The following is a 19,596-nucleotide window of genomic DNA, read 5'->3' as shown; positions in this document are numbered from 1 at the left end:
ATAAAATAATATATTTACAAATTTATATTCGAGTAGCAATAACTTTGTTTCTAGCTTAGCCGAAGGAACATCAAATCGAAGAGATTAGGATCTCGATTCTCGATTTTCATCATGCGAAACATTTTCTTTGGATTGTCATATTATTTGTGAATGGTTGTTTGTTAATGATTGTGTTAACGAAAATTTATATTTAATTGATTGCATAGAGTATCAAAATATGGTAAATTTATTGGTTACCTAAATTATAGGAAGAAGTAGTTTTAATTTTAATTAAATAAGGAAAATAGAATAAATACTTAACATTAGATTTATTAATTAATTCAGTGACATAAAACTGTAAATATTGTGCAAGTTTAAGGGTTAGTCTTAATTTGTACTTCAGTTTTAATAGATTAGATTTAATATGTTATCTTTGTTTCCAAACAGTACCAAAAGTACTTCAATTTTAATAATATAGATGTAATATTTGTGGCTAAAATATTTACCATTCTAATATCTATAGATTAAAAATTCTAATCTCTATTTAATTCATTCACCTAGTTACTTTTTTAAAAATATCACCAAGTATAACAGAAAAAGTCTGATATTACTGAAGATATTAATTGATGTTTTATAGTAGTCAATCCATCTCAAACGGTAACATTCATATATAATTATATATATTGACCTAGCTTTGAAGAATAAATTGAAGATTGCTTTCTAAAATTAAAAGATTCCCATTAATTATTTTGGATTTGGTCTTTGTATTCGTACTTTCCAAATCACGTGATTACCAAGGCATTTGTTGAATATGCACATATATATATATACGGTTGTATTCTCTCATCCAATACAATACATCAAAAATTAACTGGCACAAAAGAGTGAAAATTAAAACTCACACATCAAGAATCATGAGATCTGCTAGTATTTTTTTGGTTTCTTGTATTCTCATGTTCTTCATTATGAACAATGTCAAAGGTAAGGCATCAATTTTCTGTTTCTATTGAGTAGTTACACTTTAACTTTTACCTAAAATACGTTCTCCATGGAAAAACTTAAGAACATGTAGTGTTTTAAATTTGTTGAATTATCAGTGACTAGATTTTTATGCTTAAAACTTTACGATTTTGTATGGTTGTTATGAAATAATAGACGTGGAAGCTAATTTGACTCCAATGGGTTGCGGTGAGAACGGGAAGGATCTTTTTATGGGGGGGCTGCGGTCCTGACGGAAACAAAACGTGCATAAACGAATTTGTTAAGAAAAGAGGTGAAGCCAGTAGGCCTGATAGTTGCAATTGTCATGATCTTGGCGATGAACATATATGCGTGTGTCATTCTAGTTGCTAGCTTTTGCTAAAAATTCTATAACAGAAAATAATGGAGAATAATACAGAAGAAACTTGTTATTGTTGTTGTCTAAAATCATACGAAAGTTTCAAAAAAAAAATCATAAGAAAATAGTAGCAAAACTTAACAAAACCTAATTATTATAGGTGGTTGCCCACCATGATCTTTTACCCCAAATCCATACAACTTATATAAGTATCCGAAGTAAATTCATGAAAGTAAATATAATTACATCAGAGATTTTCTAAAGTTCAGTGATAAATTTATTTTTGAATGAAAGTTTTAAATAAGAAAAAATAGTTTTAAAGTCGAGCAAAAGTAAAGTAAAATATAGGAAAAAATAGCAATTTCTTGAATATATATATTTATATTACACAGGAACACCCGACCATAAATGCTCAAAATTAAACATTTAATTGATTTTTATCATGTGCTATTGATGGATTTCTTCGGTTTTTGCTAATAAATCAGCTTCTAATTGAATATGTATTTTAGGCCATTTTCTTGACATAAATTAATAATTCAAAGTTTAGCAAAACTAGGATTGTACAATGCTTGTAGTAATGGATAGATCCTTTCCTCTAACTACGAAGGAGATCACAAATAGCAAGAAGATCACGAGAGACGTGTCAAGCTTTGCGCATGGAATCACATGTGTAAAAAAATATACGATATAATCCGAGGTGTATATACGAACTAAACTTAATTTCTCTTACCTTTTGGGTCATAAATGTATGTCGTCCCAAAGTCCAGAATTGCTATGCATTGTGGAACAAACTTTGATATCTTTTCCACCAACATAAATTTGAGACATTGCAATGTTCCAAACGCATGTCGTCTAGACTAAAATGTTCTCCAGTGCTTCGGGTCGCTTCCACTAAAAATCATCTGTCCAACATTTTGATCTTCGTCACCAGCTGGTCCAGCTCCCTTGCGAGAAGCCATCCATTTAGAGAAAATCGGTTGGCTTATTGATTTTTTTCTGACTAGATTCTCCAATACTGTGTTAATTCCAGCAATCTTAAGAGATGACAATGCCTATGTTTTAAGAAAAACATTATGGAAATATGTTCTTGTGAGTTCATTGATACTCATTGTCCATTTAATCTACCATTGTTCATCCAATGTCTATAAGCGGTGTTTTCTGCAATATGTGCTTCTGGCTCTCCACAAAGGAACATCTCCAAAGGAGGGAGCGTGAGATGCTTAAGCTTCATCCCATCCCGAATCCTTGCAATTACCACACCACGAAGATAGAGACTAAGAGGTAATCCTCTTCCAATCCACCACTCGAGTGGTAACTGATAGTCCCATTGGACCATGGACCAACTCATTTTTTGTCCAATTGAATATTTATTAATTGGTTGCGTTCATAGCCGTCTAAAATAAATTGGACTAGTCTAGTCCATCGACGGTCCAACCATTTGAAAGCTATACCTCTCAGCTCATCCACTTGATATCTAGTATTTGCTTTTATTCTTCCTGTAAAACGAGAGATTGATGATTAGTCATTGATGATTAGTCGAAGAACATGGTTGTGTATGTGACTCAACTGTAAGAAAACAGAGAGAAGTGCCCCCCCCCCGCCCCCACAAAAAAAATCAAAGAAAAATATAAAAAATAAGAAAGGGGCTGTATAATTAAAAGTCACGTAAATTTCACACACAGCCTTCATTTGCCTTTATATGCTTTGCCATCTTCAAGTCACGCTTGACATATTAACCTTGCCTTCTTTATTCCGATGGGCAAAACGTCCCGAAAACCGTCATCTGCTCAACGTCTGTTCTCTTTTATATCTTTCCACCCCTGCCGTTGTCTCTGCCGGAAATAATGTTACGAAATGAACTGCACGTTCCGCTGGTGGGTTTAGCGGTGTTGTTGATTCAGATTCTGAATTGTTCTCTCCCTTTTTTTGTTAACACATTTTCTTGATTTTTTTCTTAAATCGTGTAGACTGTAGACCAACGCTGGAGTCGTTTTGATGTGGATCGCCGCTGGTAAGTTGTGAAGTAATTATATCACTCAGAAATTTCATAATTCTGTAAGTTGATAAATAATCGCTTGATTTGGGTGTAGGTTTACCATACAGTGTTTCACTATCAGGATTCTAAGACACAAAGAATTGACTATGTTACAGGCGTACCATAACAGGTAGGGGTGTCACCTGATACCACACAAATATTAAAATATACATTTTTTGTGTAAATATCCTAAAGAAAATCACCAGCATAGTTGGTCAGTTTTCCACACATTGAACCTTCATACGATAGGTATGATTCCTCTTTGAACCCATTTTGGATGATAGTTTTTTCTCTATTTAATTGTTGAAACCAGTTAATTAATACTCCTTCTGTTTCTATATATAAGTAGTTTTAGAGGTTTTTGTTTGTTTCACAATTTAAGTTGTTTTCAAAGTCCAATTCAAAAAATAATATAATAAAATAATATTTAAATAAAAAGTTGAAAACAAAATTAGAAATGTGATTTATTATTAGTTCTTTTTACTTTAATTAAATGCTAGAGTTATAAATGTCTTTTTCTAAATACTTGTGCTTTTAGATAAAACTATTACTTAGAATAAAAAAACAGAGGGAGTACTAATCATACGTCCGCCCCTGGTTTTGGCCAAAGTGTATCAAAACTAAAATTTAATACAATCACAGAAGCACAAATTAAAAATCAGATACATACTTGAGAATTTAAAACATAGAAACTATAAAATGAAACGAGCGTAATCAAATGAGATTATTTCCAAACCCCTCATAGAAAGAAAACACAAACAAAAATGTAGTAAACATAATTAATCATTCGCGTTTGAAACTTGGTAAGAACCATCTTGCATTAGAGCATAAGACGGACGAACAAACAAATTTATGTGGTTGTTCAACCTTCTTTGTGTCGAGATTGAATATGAAGATATCATTTTCATCATATGGATTTACTGAATCAGAACCATTAAAGTAGATCGAGTTTCTCTTGATTCCTTCAATGTCCTTGGCAAGCACTGTGATACCCAACTCCAGAAGAATCACCTCATCTCCCAAAGAAACAACTTCCACCCACTTGCTCCCCTTCGATGAACCCATCTTGTAGATTTTAAAGTTCCATATGTAGGACATCTCCTTCCGCATGCTATTAACAATTAAGACATCCCCATCTACAGTGACTACCACATTATTCTTATAACAAGCCCAATAATAGCGTTTGCATGGGATGTTCCCAGGAATTCTAGTGGTTCCACCTACTGCTCTTTCTATGCATCTACGTACGCTGATTTTGAAAACTTGCAAGGGAACATGTCCAGAAAAATCAAAAATGGTGAGTTTATAATAATTGAGACAGTAAAGCTTGTGATCCTTGTATATCATGCTAAAACAATCCTCGATAGATGACAATGACAGCTGGGTGATTGGTTTCCACGAGTTATCTTCTTTCTTGATAGAAACCATATTTTCTTCATCTAACATCCCTATAACAAGGTAATCTTTGGTTTTCTCGTCTATCCACAACACCGGAGAGATGAGCCCATAACATGATTCAAAACTCGGTAGATTGATCCTCTCTCGTGTTAAAAGATCTAAGATATAGGGATTATACAGACAAACCTCCTCAGTATAAGTTACCATCAAAAGCCAGCTTTTATATGTCGCCACACAAGAACTCTCTCCAAAGTCGTTGCCGAGATCTTGAGTTTTGTAAAACTTGTCTTTTTCTTCAGGATTGAACAAGAGACCATAGTTCTCGTCCTTCGGGATTAGAAACAACCAAGGGACTTGATTGTTTGGCTTAGATAGTCTCGAAGCGGATCGCCATGACGGACAAACGGATTTAGCTCGCTGGAAATCAGCAAATCCAAGGCGCTCGAAGACCAATCGCATGAGATCTAGAGGAAGCTCGGACCAGCAATGGAGATTTCTTTTTGGTCCTGATGGAGTGACTACAATAACAGAGACAACGTGAGAGGCCATCAGGCGGAATATGGGAGAAAATAGTTTTTTTCGTTTTCTATCTTTCTATTGGAGAAAGTTTATAAAGAGCTAACTCTCACCTCTTAGAGACGTGAACAACAAAAATTTCGGTTGATCAAAAAAAAAAGAGACGTGAACAACTCTTCTATATTTAGGTAAGGATTATCGGTTAACCTTTAAATAAGATAAACCCATGCGTTTCCATTAGATATATTGCATTATTATATAAATAGATATGTTATTAGGCTGCGGTGTGTCCGCGTTAGGCTGCGGGTTGTTACTTAGGTTTTTAGGTGTTGCAATGTTGTGTAACTTGATGAGGTGCTTAGTATTTTGTTTTTATTTTTATTTTTTAACATAGATTATTTTATTTTTATTAGTAGGTGAAGGATTGTTTTGTGTTGTGATTTCTGGTGAAGTTGGTGGAGGAACCATTTGGTAGGTTAATTATTAGGTTTGGAAACTACTTGTGCATCACGTTTTAGTATATTTACTGGGTTATCTTGTGCGGGATAAATATTTTTATACAAATTATATTTATGTATTATTTCCTATTTTATGTTTTTCTGCATATTAGGAAATAATAAAATAATAATTATATTTTATTATATAAAATTTGATTTTTCAAAGTTACTAATTAACACAATCGTGACAGATGTCAATTATAAATCTAAGATTATGACATGTGTTTAAAATTATACAATTTTTTTATTATGATTATCTATAATAAATGATTACATAGTAATTTTTCTTTTTTATATCATACCATAAATATGGTAATTTTCCTTTTAAAAATAATTTGGTGATAAACATGATATTATAAATTATCTAATTAACAAATACAAAATTTTCCTTATTTATTGTTTGTTTGTAATGAACATTATATTAAAGCCTATTTAAATAAATGGTGTAAATATAAATATTATAAAATAAAAAATATTATAATTATATAAAATAAATGATTACGTAGTACTTTTCCTTTTTATATTATACCAAGAAAGAAGGAAGAGTAAATATATATATATATATATTATATTAATGATGATTCGTCAAAAAGGTAAATTCATTTATTATATATATATATTATATATTTTTAAAATACAATTATGATAATTATATTTTAAAAATGGAAATTACTAAAAAATTAATTTTTTAACAAAAGTCGATTTTATCATCTTAGTATATTTATTTTAAATTATGAGATAGTTTAACACATATCAAAATTTTAAATATACCATTACAATAATTAAATATAATATGCTAATTAAATATATATTTGCTAATAATGATTTAATTAACAAGAAAAAATGTAAAAATATTAGTGATATTGAACATAAATGGATTTTTAATATTATGATTATCTAAAATAAATGATTCCGTAGTAATTTTTATTTTTTATATCATAACAAAAAATATGGTAATTTTTCCTTTTTAAATAATCTGGTGATAAACATGATATTATAAATGATTTAATTAATAAATAAAAAAATTTCCGTATTTATTGTTTGTTGATGATGAACCTTATATTAAAGCCTATTTAATTAAAATGGTGTCAATATAAGTTTAATAAAATTAAAAAATTATTACAATTATATAAAATAAATGATTTCATAGTACTTTTCCTTTTTATGTTATACCAAGAAAATAATTTTAAAAATAATTATGGGAATTAATAAGATTAGTTATTATTTATATTTTCTATAGATAAATACGAATCAAACAAAAAATATAAATTTTTTTAGAAATTTTAATTTTTACAAAATAATTTTAAAAACATATTGTAAAATAGTAACATATTAATAAAAAGAATTATTAAATTTTCATTTTAAAAATGTTATTTTTTAATTTATATTTGTTTTATTTTTCTAAACCGTAAACAAATATTATTGTAAAATATTATTAAATTACCTTTTCTAAAAAATATGACAAAATAATTAATAAAACATATAGTATTCATTGGTTTTCTTATTTTATTATTTATGTGTGTGTTTGGAAATAATTGATAAACTTAGCTTTAAATAGTTGATGAACAGTATTTTTTAAAAAAGTTTATGTAATTATATTTGATTATTATCATAACTAACAAAATTAAAAAAAAAAGAATAATTTATATAATAACATATGAATATATTATCTTAACTAAATTTCATATAAATAATATGCCAATGTAAGTTCAGTATGATAAATGTTGAAAATATAAAATATAGAGCACCATGTATTTTAAATAATATATACAACAATTTTATTATACATTATCATAAAATTTTGATCCATAAAAAAAAATATTTGTGCAGATATATGCAGGTCATATTCTAAAAAGTATGGATGATACCATTGATAGTTTACAAGACAAATAAAATTACTCAATATAAACTATAAATTATTGTATTTAGAAATGTCATATTAAAAATTATTTAATCAGATAAATTTTAAAAATATATATTATCACTTATTAAAATAAATACTTATTACAAATTTAGATCATGTTCCTAACTATTTTAACTAAGAAACAATTAAAATTAAACTATTGCAAATCATGGGTAACATTTACTACAACAAAGATAAAAATGAAAATTAACACCCACTCGGTCGAGCGGGTCATAATCTAGTTGTGTTTATTTCCCGTCTTACTTTTGTCTTCTTAGACCTCCATATCTATAAATGTAATATAGTGTGTGTATATATATCATTTAGTGTAATTTTTAAATGTTTATAGAACTAAAATATATCTTTAAAAATTATCATAAATTCGGCGGACCAACCCCTAATCAAATATAAAAATAACATAATTATAAACACCACTAAGGACCATAAACATCAATTTACATTGGCTAAACATACTAAACACATTACGAAATTCATTTAAACATCTCATCAAATATTTTCCGCATATGAAATCACTTAGTTCTAAACCCAGACCGCTCTGTGGCTTGTAATGGAAACATCCTATAAACTCTTATTGGATGCAACAAGGACTAAAATATTACAGAAGAGCAGTTAAAACTGCTAAGTAAGCACAAGACATCACGTCTCATATGAAAATAAATTACTCCAAGTTTTTATGAAATAAACTAAAAAAAATTAGAATACATTAAGTTTTCTTATTAACGTTATCTCTATCTCGGACCTGTGAAAAAGGATTCAAATTAATATTTTAATAAGAGGTGCAGTCCTAATCCTTCTTTATGAATATTCAAATGAGGGGTCCAAAGCATATGGTCTAATATTCGTGTGGCCACATGTTTATAATTGTCGTGGGGGTTTCTTTTTTTTCTTCTAAGCAAAGTTAGACGTTGCCATAGTGGCGAGTTCAGACGATAATAATTCTTTGCCAGTCCATCTGCCATACCGTTTCTCTCACGCGAGATCCAGTTAAATGAGATGGATTCAAAAGATGAGACAATAGAGCTAGCTAATTGTCGTGCGGTTACTTCGAACAAATTAAGTTAAAATCTCCAGTTATTGATATAGTAAGATAAACTCGTAATGTAGCAAACAAAAAAATCTTTTTTAATTAATATATTAAGGTGACTTTACATATTTTAAACGCAAATGAGATAAAAATCTTAAGTCAAAACTGTTTAACTGATTTGTAACCGCAACCATTTGGAACCTGCCACATAGCTGCAACAGAGCTGAAACCGATTGCCACACCGCCTTCAAGTTGATATCTGATCACCACCAAGATACCAAAACAAAGATGAGAAAGTTTTATTCTCCAAGAACCGTAAAGAAAACCAGGTAGAAGAGGCTTCTGCAACTTCGGTTGGATTTCTGATCTCCAGTTGACAGGTCTATACCTTTGGGAAAACCGTGTTAAGAACTCCAGTAAACCACTCCAATACATTAATTTTTTTAAACTATGATGGGTATACATACACTCCCAGTTTACATTCTATGTGTGCCTTACTGCCTTTACTTGTATCACAAACTTTATGATTTACAATTTTTACTTTTTTTTTTCTTTTTTCAAGTTAAAGCTATTCTATTATGATTTTTATATAACTTAATTCAATAGGTTAATAATATACACCAATTATTTTTCTTTATTTCATAGCTGATTTAACGATCTAAAGAAAGTGATCATATTTCTCAAATAAAATCTTAAGAAATTTTCCGTACGGTAAACGATAAATACACGCATGAAAGATGTCGCACACATTTTTTTTCAAAAAAAAAAAAAAAGATGTTGCACACACAGACAAAAAGCATGTACACGAAAACTGATACGTAAGGTGTGTTTAATGCATGTACGATTCATGTATAACAGAAACGCATTTCTAAAAAGTTAGACACGTAAATACACTTTTCCTGTTTACGTGTGAGATAATAAAGAACACAATTAATGTTTGTACGTATAATAGTGTAAGGTTGGTTGTGTACGCAACTACATCATACAGCTTTTGGTTATAAATATCGCCGTATACGTACAAACTGTAAACTTTAACCTTCAGAAAATGGAAAGTATATGGTTTTTTGTCATATCAGCTGTGCTACTATCTGGATCCTGTCACGGATTATCGAATGGAACTGTCAAAGTCATTCTGAAAAAATATATCAATGGTAACCGCTTTATAGGTTTAGTGAATTATCGTGATGTAGTCCTCTACGGTGATATTGATGTGGGTGATCCACCTCAGAGATTCAGAGTTGTTTTTGATACGGGAAGTGCCGATCTTTGGATACCTTCTAGTACATATCCTAAAACGGTCCATCCGCATCAAAAGTTCAATCCCAAAGCATCAAGAACCTATATACAGAGCGGTAATTCATTGACCTTTCTTTTACTCTTCGTCGTCTTCGACTAATTGTATACTTACGTTCAAATACAAAAATTTAATTGCATAGGAGGAGGAGTTTTGGATCTTAAATATGAAAAGGGGGAGCTAACAGGTTTCCTAGGTCGAGATAAAGTAATGGTGGGTGGAGTTTTACTCGATAGACAAGAGTTTATACAGGCAACAAAACCTGGTCCTCATATAGAAGACGTGGTATATGATGGCATCCTAGGATTGGGATTTCCAAGCCTTGCGGTGAAAGGAACAACTACGGTCTTGGAAAATATGATGAACAAAAGACTGATTAATAAAAACATATTTTCTTTTTGGATTAGAAGTTACCACGGTGACGGAAGACATGAAGATCCAAATGGTGGACAAATAGTGTTTGGTGGATTCGACCCAAACCACTTTAAAGGGGAACATACGTATGTTCCCGTCTATGGGAGAATAAGAAATTTCTGGAGAATTAAAATGACAACTATTCACATTGGTGAAACACCAACTCGACATTGTGCAGCACAATGCGTAGCAATTGTTGATTCTGGGATAACTGACATTCTGGGTCCAAAGGTAAGCAATTTAAATTCTATTGAGTATTCAGTTTGAGAAATCATTTTCTATTTGATAAAATCATGATAAGTTGTCAAAGTATATGTTATATTCTTAGAAACCTATCAGCGACATAAATAAAGCACTTGGAAAGGTGAGTTGCTCTACCATGCGTACGATGCCCACTATCTTCTTCACGATCGGGGGAAAGCTTTTTCCCCTCACGCCAGATGATGTACGATAAATTTTCTCAAAAATTGTTCTCCCTTCCCCCTCCATTGTTTGGTTGACACATTTTCTTGTTTTTTTTCTTTAAGTACATAGCCAAGGATGGTGGAAAGTGCTTCAGTCGTTTTGTGGAGTCACATCGCTGGTAAGTTGCGAAGCTGTATCAATCAAAATTTTCCTAATACTAAAAAAAAAAGTTTTTATTTTTTTTTGCTAAACAAGTTTCCTAATACTAAAAGTTAATCATTAATTATTGGATGTGAGTGTAGGTTTTTAGGCCTCGCTTTTATGCGAGCCTATCACACAATCTTCGACCTCCAAGACCAGAAGAAACCCAGAGTTGGGTTTGCCATAGCAACATAAGCACAACAACAACAACAAAACTTAACTTGTTGTTTCTAATAATAGTGGTGCTGCAGATGATGATCAAGTTAAATAAAGTCTTTTGCGAAAAACTTTACCCATATGGTAGCAATAATGCTATCTAAACACGTATTTTAGTCTATTATATTTTAACAAAAATAATAACTACGCTAATTTTTATTCGTTGTCCAATCAATCTGTTAGCAAGGAGTGTCGGCCCCCCAAGAAAAGAAAGATGTTTCTGTTTTTAATTAAACTAAAACATATATTAGCAAAAAGAAATTCTTAAAAAGACTAAATTGTTCAAAACTTTGAAGCTGGTGTTTCCTGTGCACGGTTAGCAAGTATATAAATAATATCAATATTATTTATATAATATTAAATATTTTTAATCGACTTTATTAATCTATAATACAAAAATAATTGATTCATGTTATTTTCAACTGATATAATTTTCAGATAAATTATCATATATAAACTCAACACTGAAGAAATCGCAACATTTTAAAATTTGAAGACACTTCAAACTACTGTATTAAAATTATTAACCACATTCAAAAAGACATGACAAGGATTATGGGTAAATCTGCAACAGACTTGATTAAATTACATGTAAGGGTACTACTTATAAATATTATTACACTATAGTGTATAAATAGATACTAACATCTAAAATTAACATAAAATGCAGGAGCAATCATATAATGATTTAAGTGATAACACATTTATCTCTTTTTTTATCTGAAAACTAATTGGAAAAGTTTTCAAACTCAACTTCAGCAGGATTAACAGCCACAAGTATCATAAGCAACCCATTTTGATTAAAAATTGTTTACTTTATATTTTGTTTCTAATTTAAAAAGTAAATAGAATATAATTTTTTAATAAATATAACATGCAAGTGTTGTCCAAGGAGAAGGAAGTGAAGACATTATTTCTTGTAAAGGAAATCAAACAAAGAAAATGAGATTAAGAAAGCCACCAAATGAGTTAAAACATATTGAAGACAACAACCAAAATGAAATAAATGAGCCAACTCAAGAAATAAAACGCACACAACGAAAAATAAAGAAAATAATTGAAGACTAGATTTTGACCCGCGTTTCCGAAGTGCGGGTATTATTTTTCACTTTTATGAAAAATATTATTTGTTTGTAATTATTAAATGTATTTATCTTATTAAAACTTTTTTTATAATAAATTCGACATATTAGAGTGCCTCTAGTAAACTATGTGTTTTTTTATTTTATTTTATTCCCTTTTCAATCAATATATTTATTTGGCTTATTGTTAAAATAAATAATTTTAGAATATAACTGTACAATACTTTTACATTGATACTTTGTTTAAACAATGTGACATATTTCTATATTAATTAAATATTTACATTGTAATTTGTATACAATTCAACATATTTGTCTAGTTTGTTGTAAAAAAAAATGATTTTGAATTCAAATGTACAGTACTTTTATATTTTTTTTTCTTCAGTTCATATAATTTTTTTAAATAAATTTCTTTCAATATAAGGATATCAAAAATTAGTCAACTAAAGAATCTATAAACAATTATTTACATAGTAATATAACATATTTATATATTAATTCAGTTTAATATATAAATTATTTATTACTGCCATATTTAAAATGAAAGTTTATTGATATATTTTTTGGTTGCTACAAACCAACCCGGACCGAAAATGATCCAACTCGAACCTCCTACGATATTTATAATATTCGAATGATATTTATTTAATTTAAAAATCTAGGAGAAAAATATTGTGTATCACGAAAACATATATGATCAATTAGTGGTTTCCTAAAATGTAGGAAGTTTAAATGGATTTGCTGATTTTATTTGGATAGAGATATTTTTTAATAAAAATACAATTCAAGTTTCCAAACAATTTTTTAACTATAATCCAAGTTTCCAAACAAATTTATTCTTTATAAATGCTATCCAAATAACCAAACACACCAATTTTTTTTAATACTCTTATCCAAGTATCCAAACACACCGAAATTGTACTTCAGCTTTAATAAGATAGATAGATGATTACGTTTCTTAACTTTACAATGCTACACTAGAACTATTTATAATTTTCAAACACATATAATAATATTTCCCGTTAATATACACATTATATATTTACTTCTAATTTTTGTATAAGTACATTATATATTTACTATTCATTTATTGTTCAATTACACAACTTATTAATCTACTAAAATTATGTAAAATACATTTTATATTTAATAACTTGAAAATTATCACATACTCCATTTAAAAGTCCAACTTTTAATTAAACAATTTACGTTCACTCTTCACGCGCAGGGTTGTTTCCTAGTATATATAAAAACAAAATTTTTTTTCTTGTAACACTAAAATAAAAATTTTACTAACTGAACTCTCTAATGGATTTAGATTGATGTAAGCTCTCTAAATCAGTGGCGAAGCTACAGCAAAGACAATGAATGTATGTGCATCCATATTTTTTTTTTCATTTTGTATGACAAAATGAGAGAAAAAAAAACTAGATAGAATAGAACATTGTTTTTTTTTTATGCACCCTTTGATTTATTTGATACGCTTTGTACACCCCTAGCTAAGAAATCATATCTAGACTCGCACCTGCTCTAAATCATTTTTGCTGACGTTAATTTACAGACTCTAGAACATGTAAATCTTCTTGTTGAAGAATGCCTTAAAGTATTTATTATACTTATACACGCATGCGATCATAAATATTCCACTTATCCACAAAAATGAAATTCTTCTATTGGTTTCTGCGACGATCTACATATATTTATTGTGTTACCTAATTACATATTTCACTAAAGTAGTGGAACGAATATAAACTATTCGAAATAAATCGGAAAGTGGACATTTTTAAAATATTGGTCAGCCCATCTTCTAGATTATATTCTCTAATTCCAACTTTTAAACTTTATTCTTGATGAATTAGGGTTTTAGTCAAAATTCCCAACCATGCATATCGGAAATGGAATCAAGGATAATATAATATACAAAATCTGTCGCCTTTGTATGCCTATAAATGCCAATGCATCTCAACTAGACTTTACCACAACACATGAGTCAAAGGAAAAGATAACACATTTGAAAAGCAGCTCTAGATCGAGAGACAACGATGGGAGTCTCTCGCTGTGTCAGAAGGTCTTGCATGAAGGAACAGAGAGTGGAATTGAGCCAAGGATGACTTGCCGGTTTACATACAACCGGTTCATGATGACCACTGTTTTGGTCACATACTCAGCCCTTTGGTTTGTGTCTGGCAAGTTGACCTTGGCTCTGTTTTGTTCTCTATTTCTCCATGTTAGATTCCAGATATACGCATACTCATCTAGTCTGTCTATTTTCTAGATTTGGTCATGGATGGGATTAACCGATCGTTTGAAACTGTCACGTCGTATGATACTCAAACCCTCCCAATGATATACATTATATACTTGGATTTTGATGTTTGTTTCATGATTAGCAACTCAACTAGTATAAATAATATCAATATTATTTATATAATATTAAATATTTTTAATCGACTTTATTAATCTATAATACAAAAATAATTGATTCATGTTATTTTCAACTGATATAATTTTCAGATAAATTATCATATATAAACTCAACACTGAAGAAATCGCAACATTTTAAATTTTGAAGACACTTCAAACTATTAAAGTTACAGTTTCTTAATTAATTATATACACAAAAGTTAATTTAGATATAACTAAGAAGTTATAAATCTTTCCCGAGTTTTATGAAAATAGTAAAGCAAATTAAATTCGTGTTTAAAATACAATGCAAAGCCAAAATTGTTTTATATGTCTGTATTTTTATATTACATGGATCATAATCTTCTTACCCCGAATGGTTTAGTTTAATTTTATTTTACGAATTTTCAGATTAAAATGGACTCATCTACCAAAGTTACTATACTTTCGCATTTAGATTTTACAACTGTCATTACCCATTTAATTTTATATTAATATATGAAGCATTCTTTTAATCTTTCACAGTTAGATGTGATTCAAAATTATTATAGCTAGTGATAGGTTTTCGTAATGAAATTCTGTTTTGGTCATTGGCGGATCCATTAAAGAAGTAGGGGTGTGACATGATTCCTAATAAATATTGAAATACATTTTTTTGTGCACCTATCCTAAAGAGTCTTTAGTAAAGACCTATCCTAAAGATAATCACCAGCATAGTTTTTTTTTTTTGAGAAAGAGCTTTGGTCACCAGCATAGTTGGTCAGTATTCCCTTTTTTTTTTTGTGTAAATTCAGAATTTTATTAAACCGGAAATTAAGGTTGGTACAAAGAGGAGAGAGCATGTTTGGCTATGGAGTCAGCTTTATCGTTAGCTGCTCTAGGGATCACTACAAGAAAATAACTATATTGCAACAAAAAAATTGCAACATCCATTTATGTTGATAATTTGCTATGATTATTGCAATACTTTTGCAATAATGAATATTCGTTACAGTTTCATTACAACTTCATTGCAAAATCACAACCACAATATATGTCGCATGTTTTCATTACTAAAATGCAACATTTTGCAACATAAACAATTTTTTTTGCAAATTTTGCTAGAAATATTCAACAGTTTTGAATCATTGCTAATTTGCAAAAGATATATAAAACAATATGTGACGAAAAACATGACAGTAATTATATCTTTTAATTCTTATTCAAAACAAAAATGAATCAGAATGTTACGTAATCATAACACAAATATTTGAGATGTATTATCTAAGAATTGTTGGTTTTAGAATTATACTTTTCAGATGCAATCGGTATGACACAACAATGGATAAAGGAATACGCATAAACAAATATGGGGTCATTGATGTTAATCGACAGACGATACGGAAAACATGATCCGTTTATCTTTGCTAGCCAAGCAGATTAGGTATATTTTATATCATATCCTCATCTAAGCTACAATATGAGAGTGGTGAAATAATTGCTGTGGCTGATCCATTTATCACAGTCGACAATTTAGCTGACCAACAAGAACAATTTGTCGACCTTCATGATGTCCTTGATGAGGAACTATACTCAGATCATGATGATGTACTATCTCAAGATTCTCAAACAATGCAATTCAGACATTTGATCAACCTTTCACTGATTCAAACTGGGACAGGTGCGTGTTTTGAAACTCCATAGGTCATCCACTACTGTTTGTCTTTATAGTTAGCATATTACTATTTGCATAAATCAAACATTGTTTTATACTAAGAGACTACCATCTTATGTACTTTTGGCTTTGCCACTTCTTTGATGTGAGTGTTAAGAATTCTTAATTAACTTGGCCTCTTCTCGAATCTCCAGAGACACATATCTCATGTTTTTTTTGAATATGTTTTACTAATACAGTCAGTTTTAGTATAATTCTTGTTTCTTCTCTGCCAAGTTCTTGTTTTACTATGTCGGCTAGTCCGTAATCACGTGAAGAAGATACAGAACAGCCACAGGTAACTTCTCAAATTTTTTTTTGCTTCATTGTTGCTAAATGGATTGTAACGTATGTAATTAATTCAAATCTAGTCAAAAAAAAAAACGTACGTAATTAATTTGTTTACGTAATCTTTCTTGTTGTAATCCCTTAGCAACTACTAGAATATTTTTATTGTGCCAATGTTGTTTCCGACTTATATGTCACTTGATTTTAGTTTGTTTCGATAATAACAATAAAAGATATGTATACCAATTATCACGAGTCACTTAGATTTTATTCTTTTCATATATATATACAGGTACATCTTATAGGGTGTTTTTAATAATTCATCTGACTTTTGCGAACTGTATTTCTTCCGAAGTAACTCATCTCCAATAATTCTTCTTTTTCCTTGTATGTTATATATCCTTCATTAATTGCTTTTATGTGTTAAGGCTGATCTTGTAAAATTTTCAGATGAATCAGATGGCAATGATGTCATATGCTTCAAGATGATATCCTAACAACTGAAGAGTTAACTTTCTGAGAAAAAGAATGAAATATATTTGAAGGTAGTGCAATATAGTACTTTTAAAATCTTCTTATATATTTTTTCTAGATTTCTTCATAGATTTTTTGTCTTACATATATTATATTCTACAGTTGGTTGATTCCACAAAAGGTTGTGTGTTTGTTCTAAGAGCTTTCTTAGTGAAGTTTCAATCAATGGTAAAATGACAGTCGTCATTGAAAGATCAAATAAAGGCTGAACAATCTTGAGGGCTTGGAGAATAAGTTTTGGCCAGCTATCTATCCAAGAGTGTTAACAATTAAGTTTTAATTGGATGCTTTAGTTATTTTTCTTAATTTTTTATTAGTTCTTTCCAGTTTCAAATTATTGCTGGGTTTTTTCTCTATTAATGCACTGTTGAAATTTTTAATATTTCAATTTATTTAATAAAGATGGTCATTTGACTTTTGTTTATTATAAATGTATTTAATGTAAAATAAATAACACATATAATATTTCTTATAACAAAAATACGAAAATAATTAATTTATGCAAGACAGATAATATCAACTATTAATTTGTTAATCACTGTCACAAAATATTTGCACCAAATTTATTATTTAAAAGTAATTATAAAAAAAAATTACAACAACATTTTCTATATCTTTATAGCAGATTTCGTAACAATTTTAAATTGCATCCATATGTTGATTGTGCCAAAATAATATTATTTTTTTTTTTGCACCAAGACTACTAAATTTCAAGAAAAAAAATTAATTGCAAATTTGCAATGTTGTTTACTATATATTTTAAGTAGCAATCTTTCCACTATTTAGGGTTACAAAATACGTTGTAAATATGCAACAAAATTGTAATAAAAAAATTGTTGCAATAGTATGACATAAATAGCAACAACTTTTTTTGTTGCTAATTTTGCTACATGTATGCGACAAACATGAATTTGCAACATTCAAACAGCAAGAAGTTAAAATTTATTACAATTTTATTGCAATTTCATATTTGCAACAATATACGAGCATATTGCAACAATATATCACTATTGCAATATGACTATTTTCTTGTAGTGGATAGCCTTAAACTTGATTACATGAAACAGAGGAATTAGAAGATAGATGTCAGTGAGTATAACCGCGATCTCAAGGTTTCTCTGTTTGGAGATCACCAGATTGATCAAAATCTGAGAATCAGAGAAGACGTGAAGAGCGTTAAAACCACCATTGAGAGCAGAGATCATGGCGCTTCTCAACGCCATAGCTTCCGCAACAAGAGGCGATGCTACAGAGAGCGAGGCCGCCGAGTGAGATGATGATGATCCAGCATCATCGATGATCCATCCAAATCCAGCGCTTTTCGTCAATGGATTCCAAGCAGCATCAGTGAACATGCATGTTCTGAACAGCTCGGTGGAGGGATCAAAGGCGATACTGCTTCGTCGATTTGGAGATAAGGGAGTTGGGGCTTGAGCTAGGGTCCATTCGCGAGCTTCTTGTATAGCTTTTAGCAGTGTCTCCGCAGGCGAGAAAGACCGTTTCTGGAAGATGAGCTGGTTTCTGGAAATCCAGATATTCCAGCAAATCCAAGCTTGTAGTGAACCGGGGCCTAATCCAACAGGAGGGAGCGAGGGGATTCTTCGTAGTAAGCTTAGGGCTTCACCGCTGTTTTGAAGGAGGGCTGGGATCACCGGCGAAGACAGAGGAGCACTTTCCCAATCATCCTTAACGAAGGTACAGTGGAAGAGCATATGGGTCACTGATTCCATCTCATTGCATCTTGGGCAGCGGTTCTGGATGGGAATGTTTCTGATTGAGAGTTGCTCCCCCACTGGCAATCCATTATGTAAGGCACTCCATAGAAATAACTTGATTTTTTCTGCAGTTTTGAGATTCCAAACACAAGCTAACCAGTCAATTGTGTTTGCAGGGTCCGTAGGTTCCTCCTGAGTCGATGTCTCAGATTGAGCGTGATAACCTGACTTCGTGGAGTACACTCCTGAAGCTGTTTTGAGCCACACAAGCTCATTAGGAGCGTTGCATACGGAGGGTTTGATAAGAAAGATAGAGGCTTTATAGCAGGGGAGGAAGAGGTCCAGAGCTTGCGTATCCCATTCTGTGGAATCAGGACGCATAAGGTCTGAGACTTTGAGGTCTTGTAAGTGTTCCGGTGCAGGACCGTAGGGTCTTAGTTGTTCTGTCGAGGATAGCCAGGGGTCATTCCAGATCGAGATGTCAGCGCCTGTACCCACTATCCATCCCAACTGTTTTGCAAGTAAATCCCTGCCAATAAGTACGCCTCTCCAGCCATGTGAGGAAGATTTTGAAGGCTTAATTGAGAGGAAGCTGTCCTCTTTGCAATACTTTCCCAAGAGACAGCGAGCAAGGAGACA

General features: G+C 30.6%; 2 protein-coding genes, 2 long non-coding RNA genes and 1 pseudogene across 4 annotated transcripts; 4 read left to right on the top strand and 1 right to left on the bottom strand.

Annotated features, from left to right (window-relative positions):
- Window positions 1-893: 893 nt before the first annotated feature.
- On the top strand, window positions 894-1,332 carry LOC108850093 (putative defensin-like protein 234; annotated as a pseudogene).
- A 1,691-nt stretch (window positions 1,333-3,023) lies between these two features.
- Window positions 3,024-3,617, top strand: LOC108853675 (uncharacterized). Its single transcript, XR_001949756.2, has 3 exons — window positions 3,024-3,192; window positions 3,286-3,329; window positions 3,409-3,617. It is a non-coding gene; the product is annotated as an uncharacterized LOC108853675 (long non-coding RNA).
- Window positions 3,618-3,965: 348 nt separating this feature from the next.
- On the bottom strand, window positions 3,966-5,378 carry LOC108848867 (putative F-box protein At5g66830). Its single transcript, XM_018622323.2, has one exon. The coding sequence runs from the start codon at window positions 5,298-5,300 to the stop codon at window positions 4,137-4,139; it is 1,164 nt and encodes a 387-aa protein (XP_018477825.1). The 5' UTR covers window positions 5,301-5,378; the 3' UTR covers window positions 3,966-4,136.
- A 4,348-nt stretch (window positions 5,379-9,726) lies between these two features.
- LOC108848869 (aspartic proteinase A3-like) lies at window positions 9,727-11,413 on the top strand. Its single transcript, XM_018622325.2, has 5 exons — window positions 9,727-10,064; window positions 10,149-10,651; window positions 10,749-10,865; window positions 10,948-11,003; window positions 11,128-11,413. Exons 1-5 carry the CDS (start codon window positions 9,758-9,760, stop codon window positions 11,219-11,221), a joined length of 1,077 nt encoding a protein of 358 aa, XP_018477827.1. The 5' UTR covers window positions 9,727-9,757; the 3' UTR covers window positions 11,222-11,413.
- A 5,320-nt stretch (window positions 11,414-16,733) lies between these two features.
- Window positions 16,734-17,666, top strand: LOC108848870 (uncharacterized). Its single transcript, XR_008944441.1, has 3 exons — window positions 16,734-17,062; window positions 17,159-17,253; window positions 17,345-17,666. It is a non-coding gene; the product is annotated as an uncharacterized LOC108848870 (long non-coding RNA).
- Window positions 17,667-19,596: the final 1,930 nt, after the last annotated feature.

This window comes from Raphanus sativus, chromosome 4 (genome assembly GCF_000801105.2).
Source record: "Raphanus sativus cultivar WK10039 chromosome 4, ASM80110v3, whole genome shotgun sequence".
Lineage (NCBI taxonomy): Eukaryota > Viridiplantae > Streptophyta > Magnoliopsida > Brassicales > Brassicaceae > Raphanus > Raphanus sativus.
The sequence above is the reverse complement of the archived record's forward strand: the minus strand, read 5'-3'. Positions and strand labels throughout refer to the sequence as shown.

Bases quoted from the DNA above. Each gene is read 5' to 3' on its own strand.
- LOC108848867 (XM_018622323.2), bottom strand. From the start codon at position 5,300: ATGGCCTCTCACGTTGTCTCTGTTATTGTAGTCACTCCATCAGGACCA.
- LOC108848869 (XM_018622325.2), top strand. From the start codon at position 9,758: ATGGAAAGTATATGGTTTTTTGTCATATCAGCTGTGCTACTATCTGGA. The intron at 10,065-10,148 runs GTAATTCATTGA...TTAATTGCATAG, and splicing joins AAGAACCTATATACAGAGCG to GAGGAGGAGTTTTGGATCTT. The intron at 11,004-11,127 runs GTAAGTTGCGAA...ATGTGAGTGTAG, and splicing joins TTTGTGGAGTCACATCGCTG to GTTTTTAGGCCTCGCTTTTA.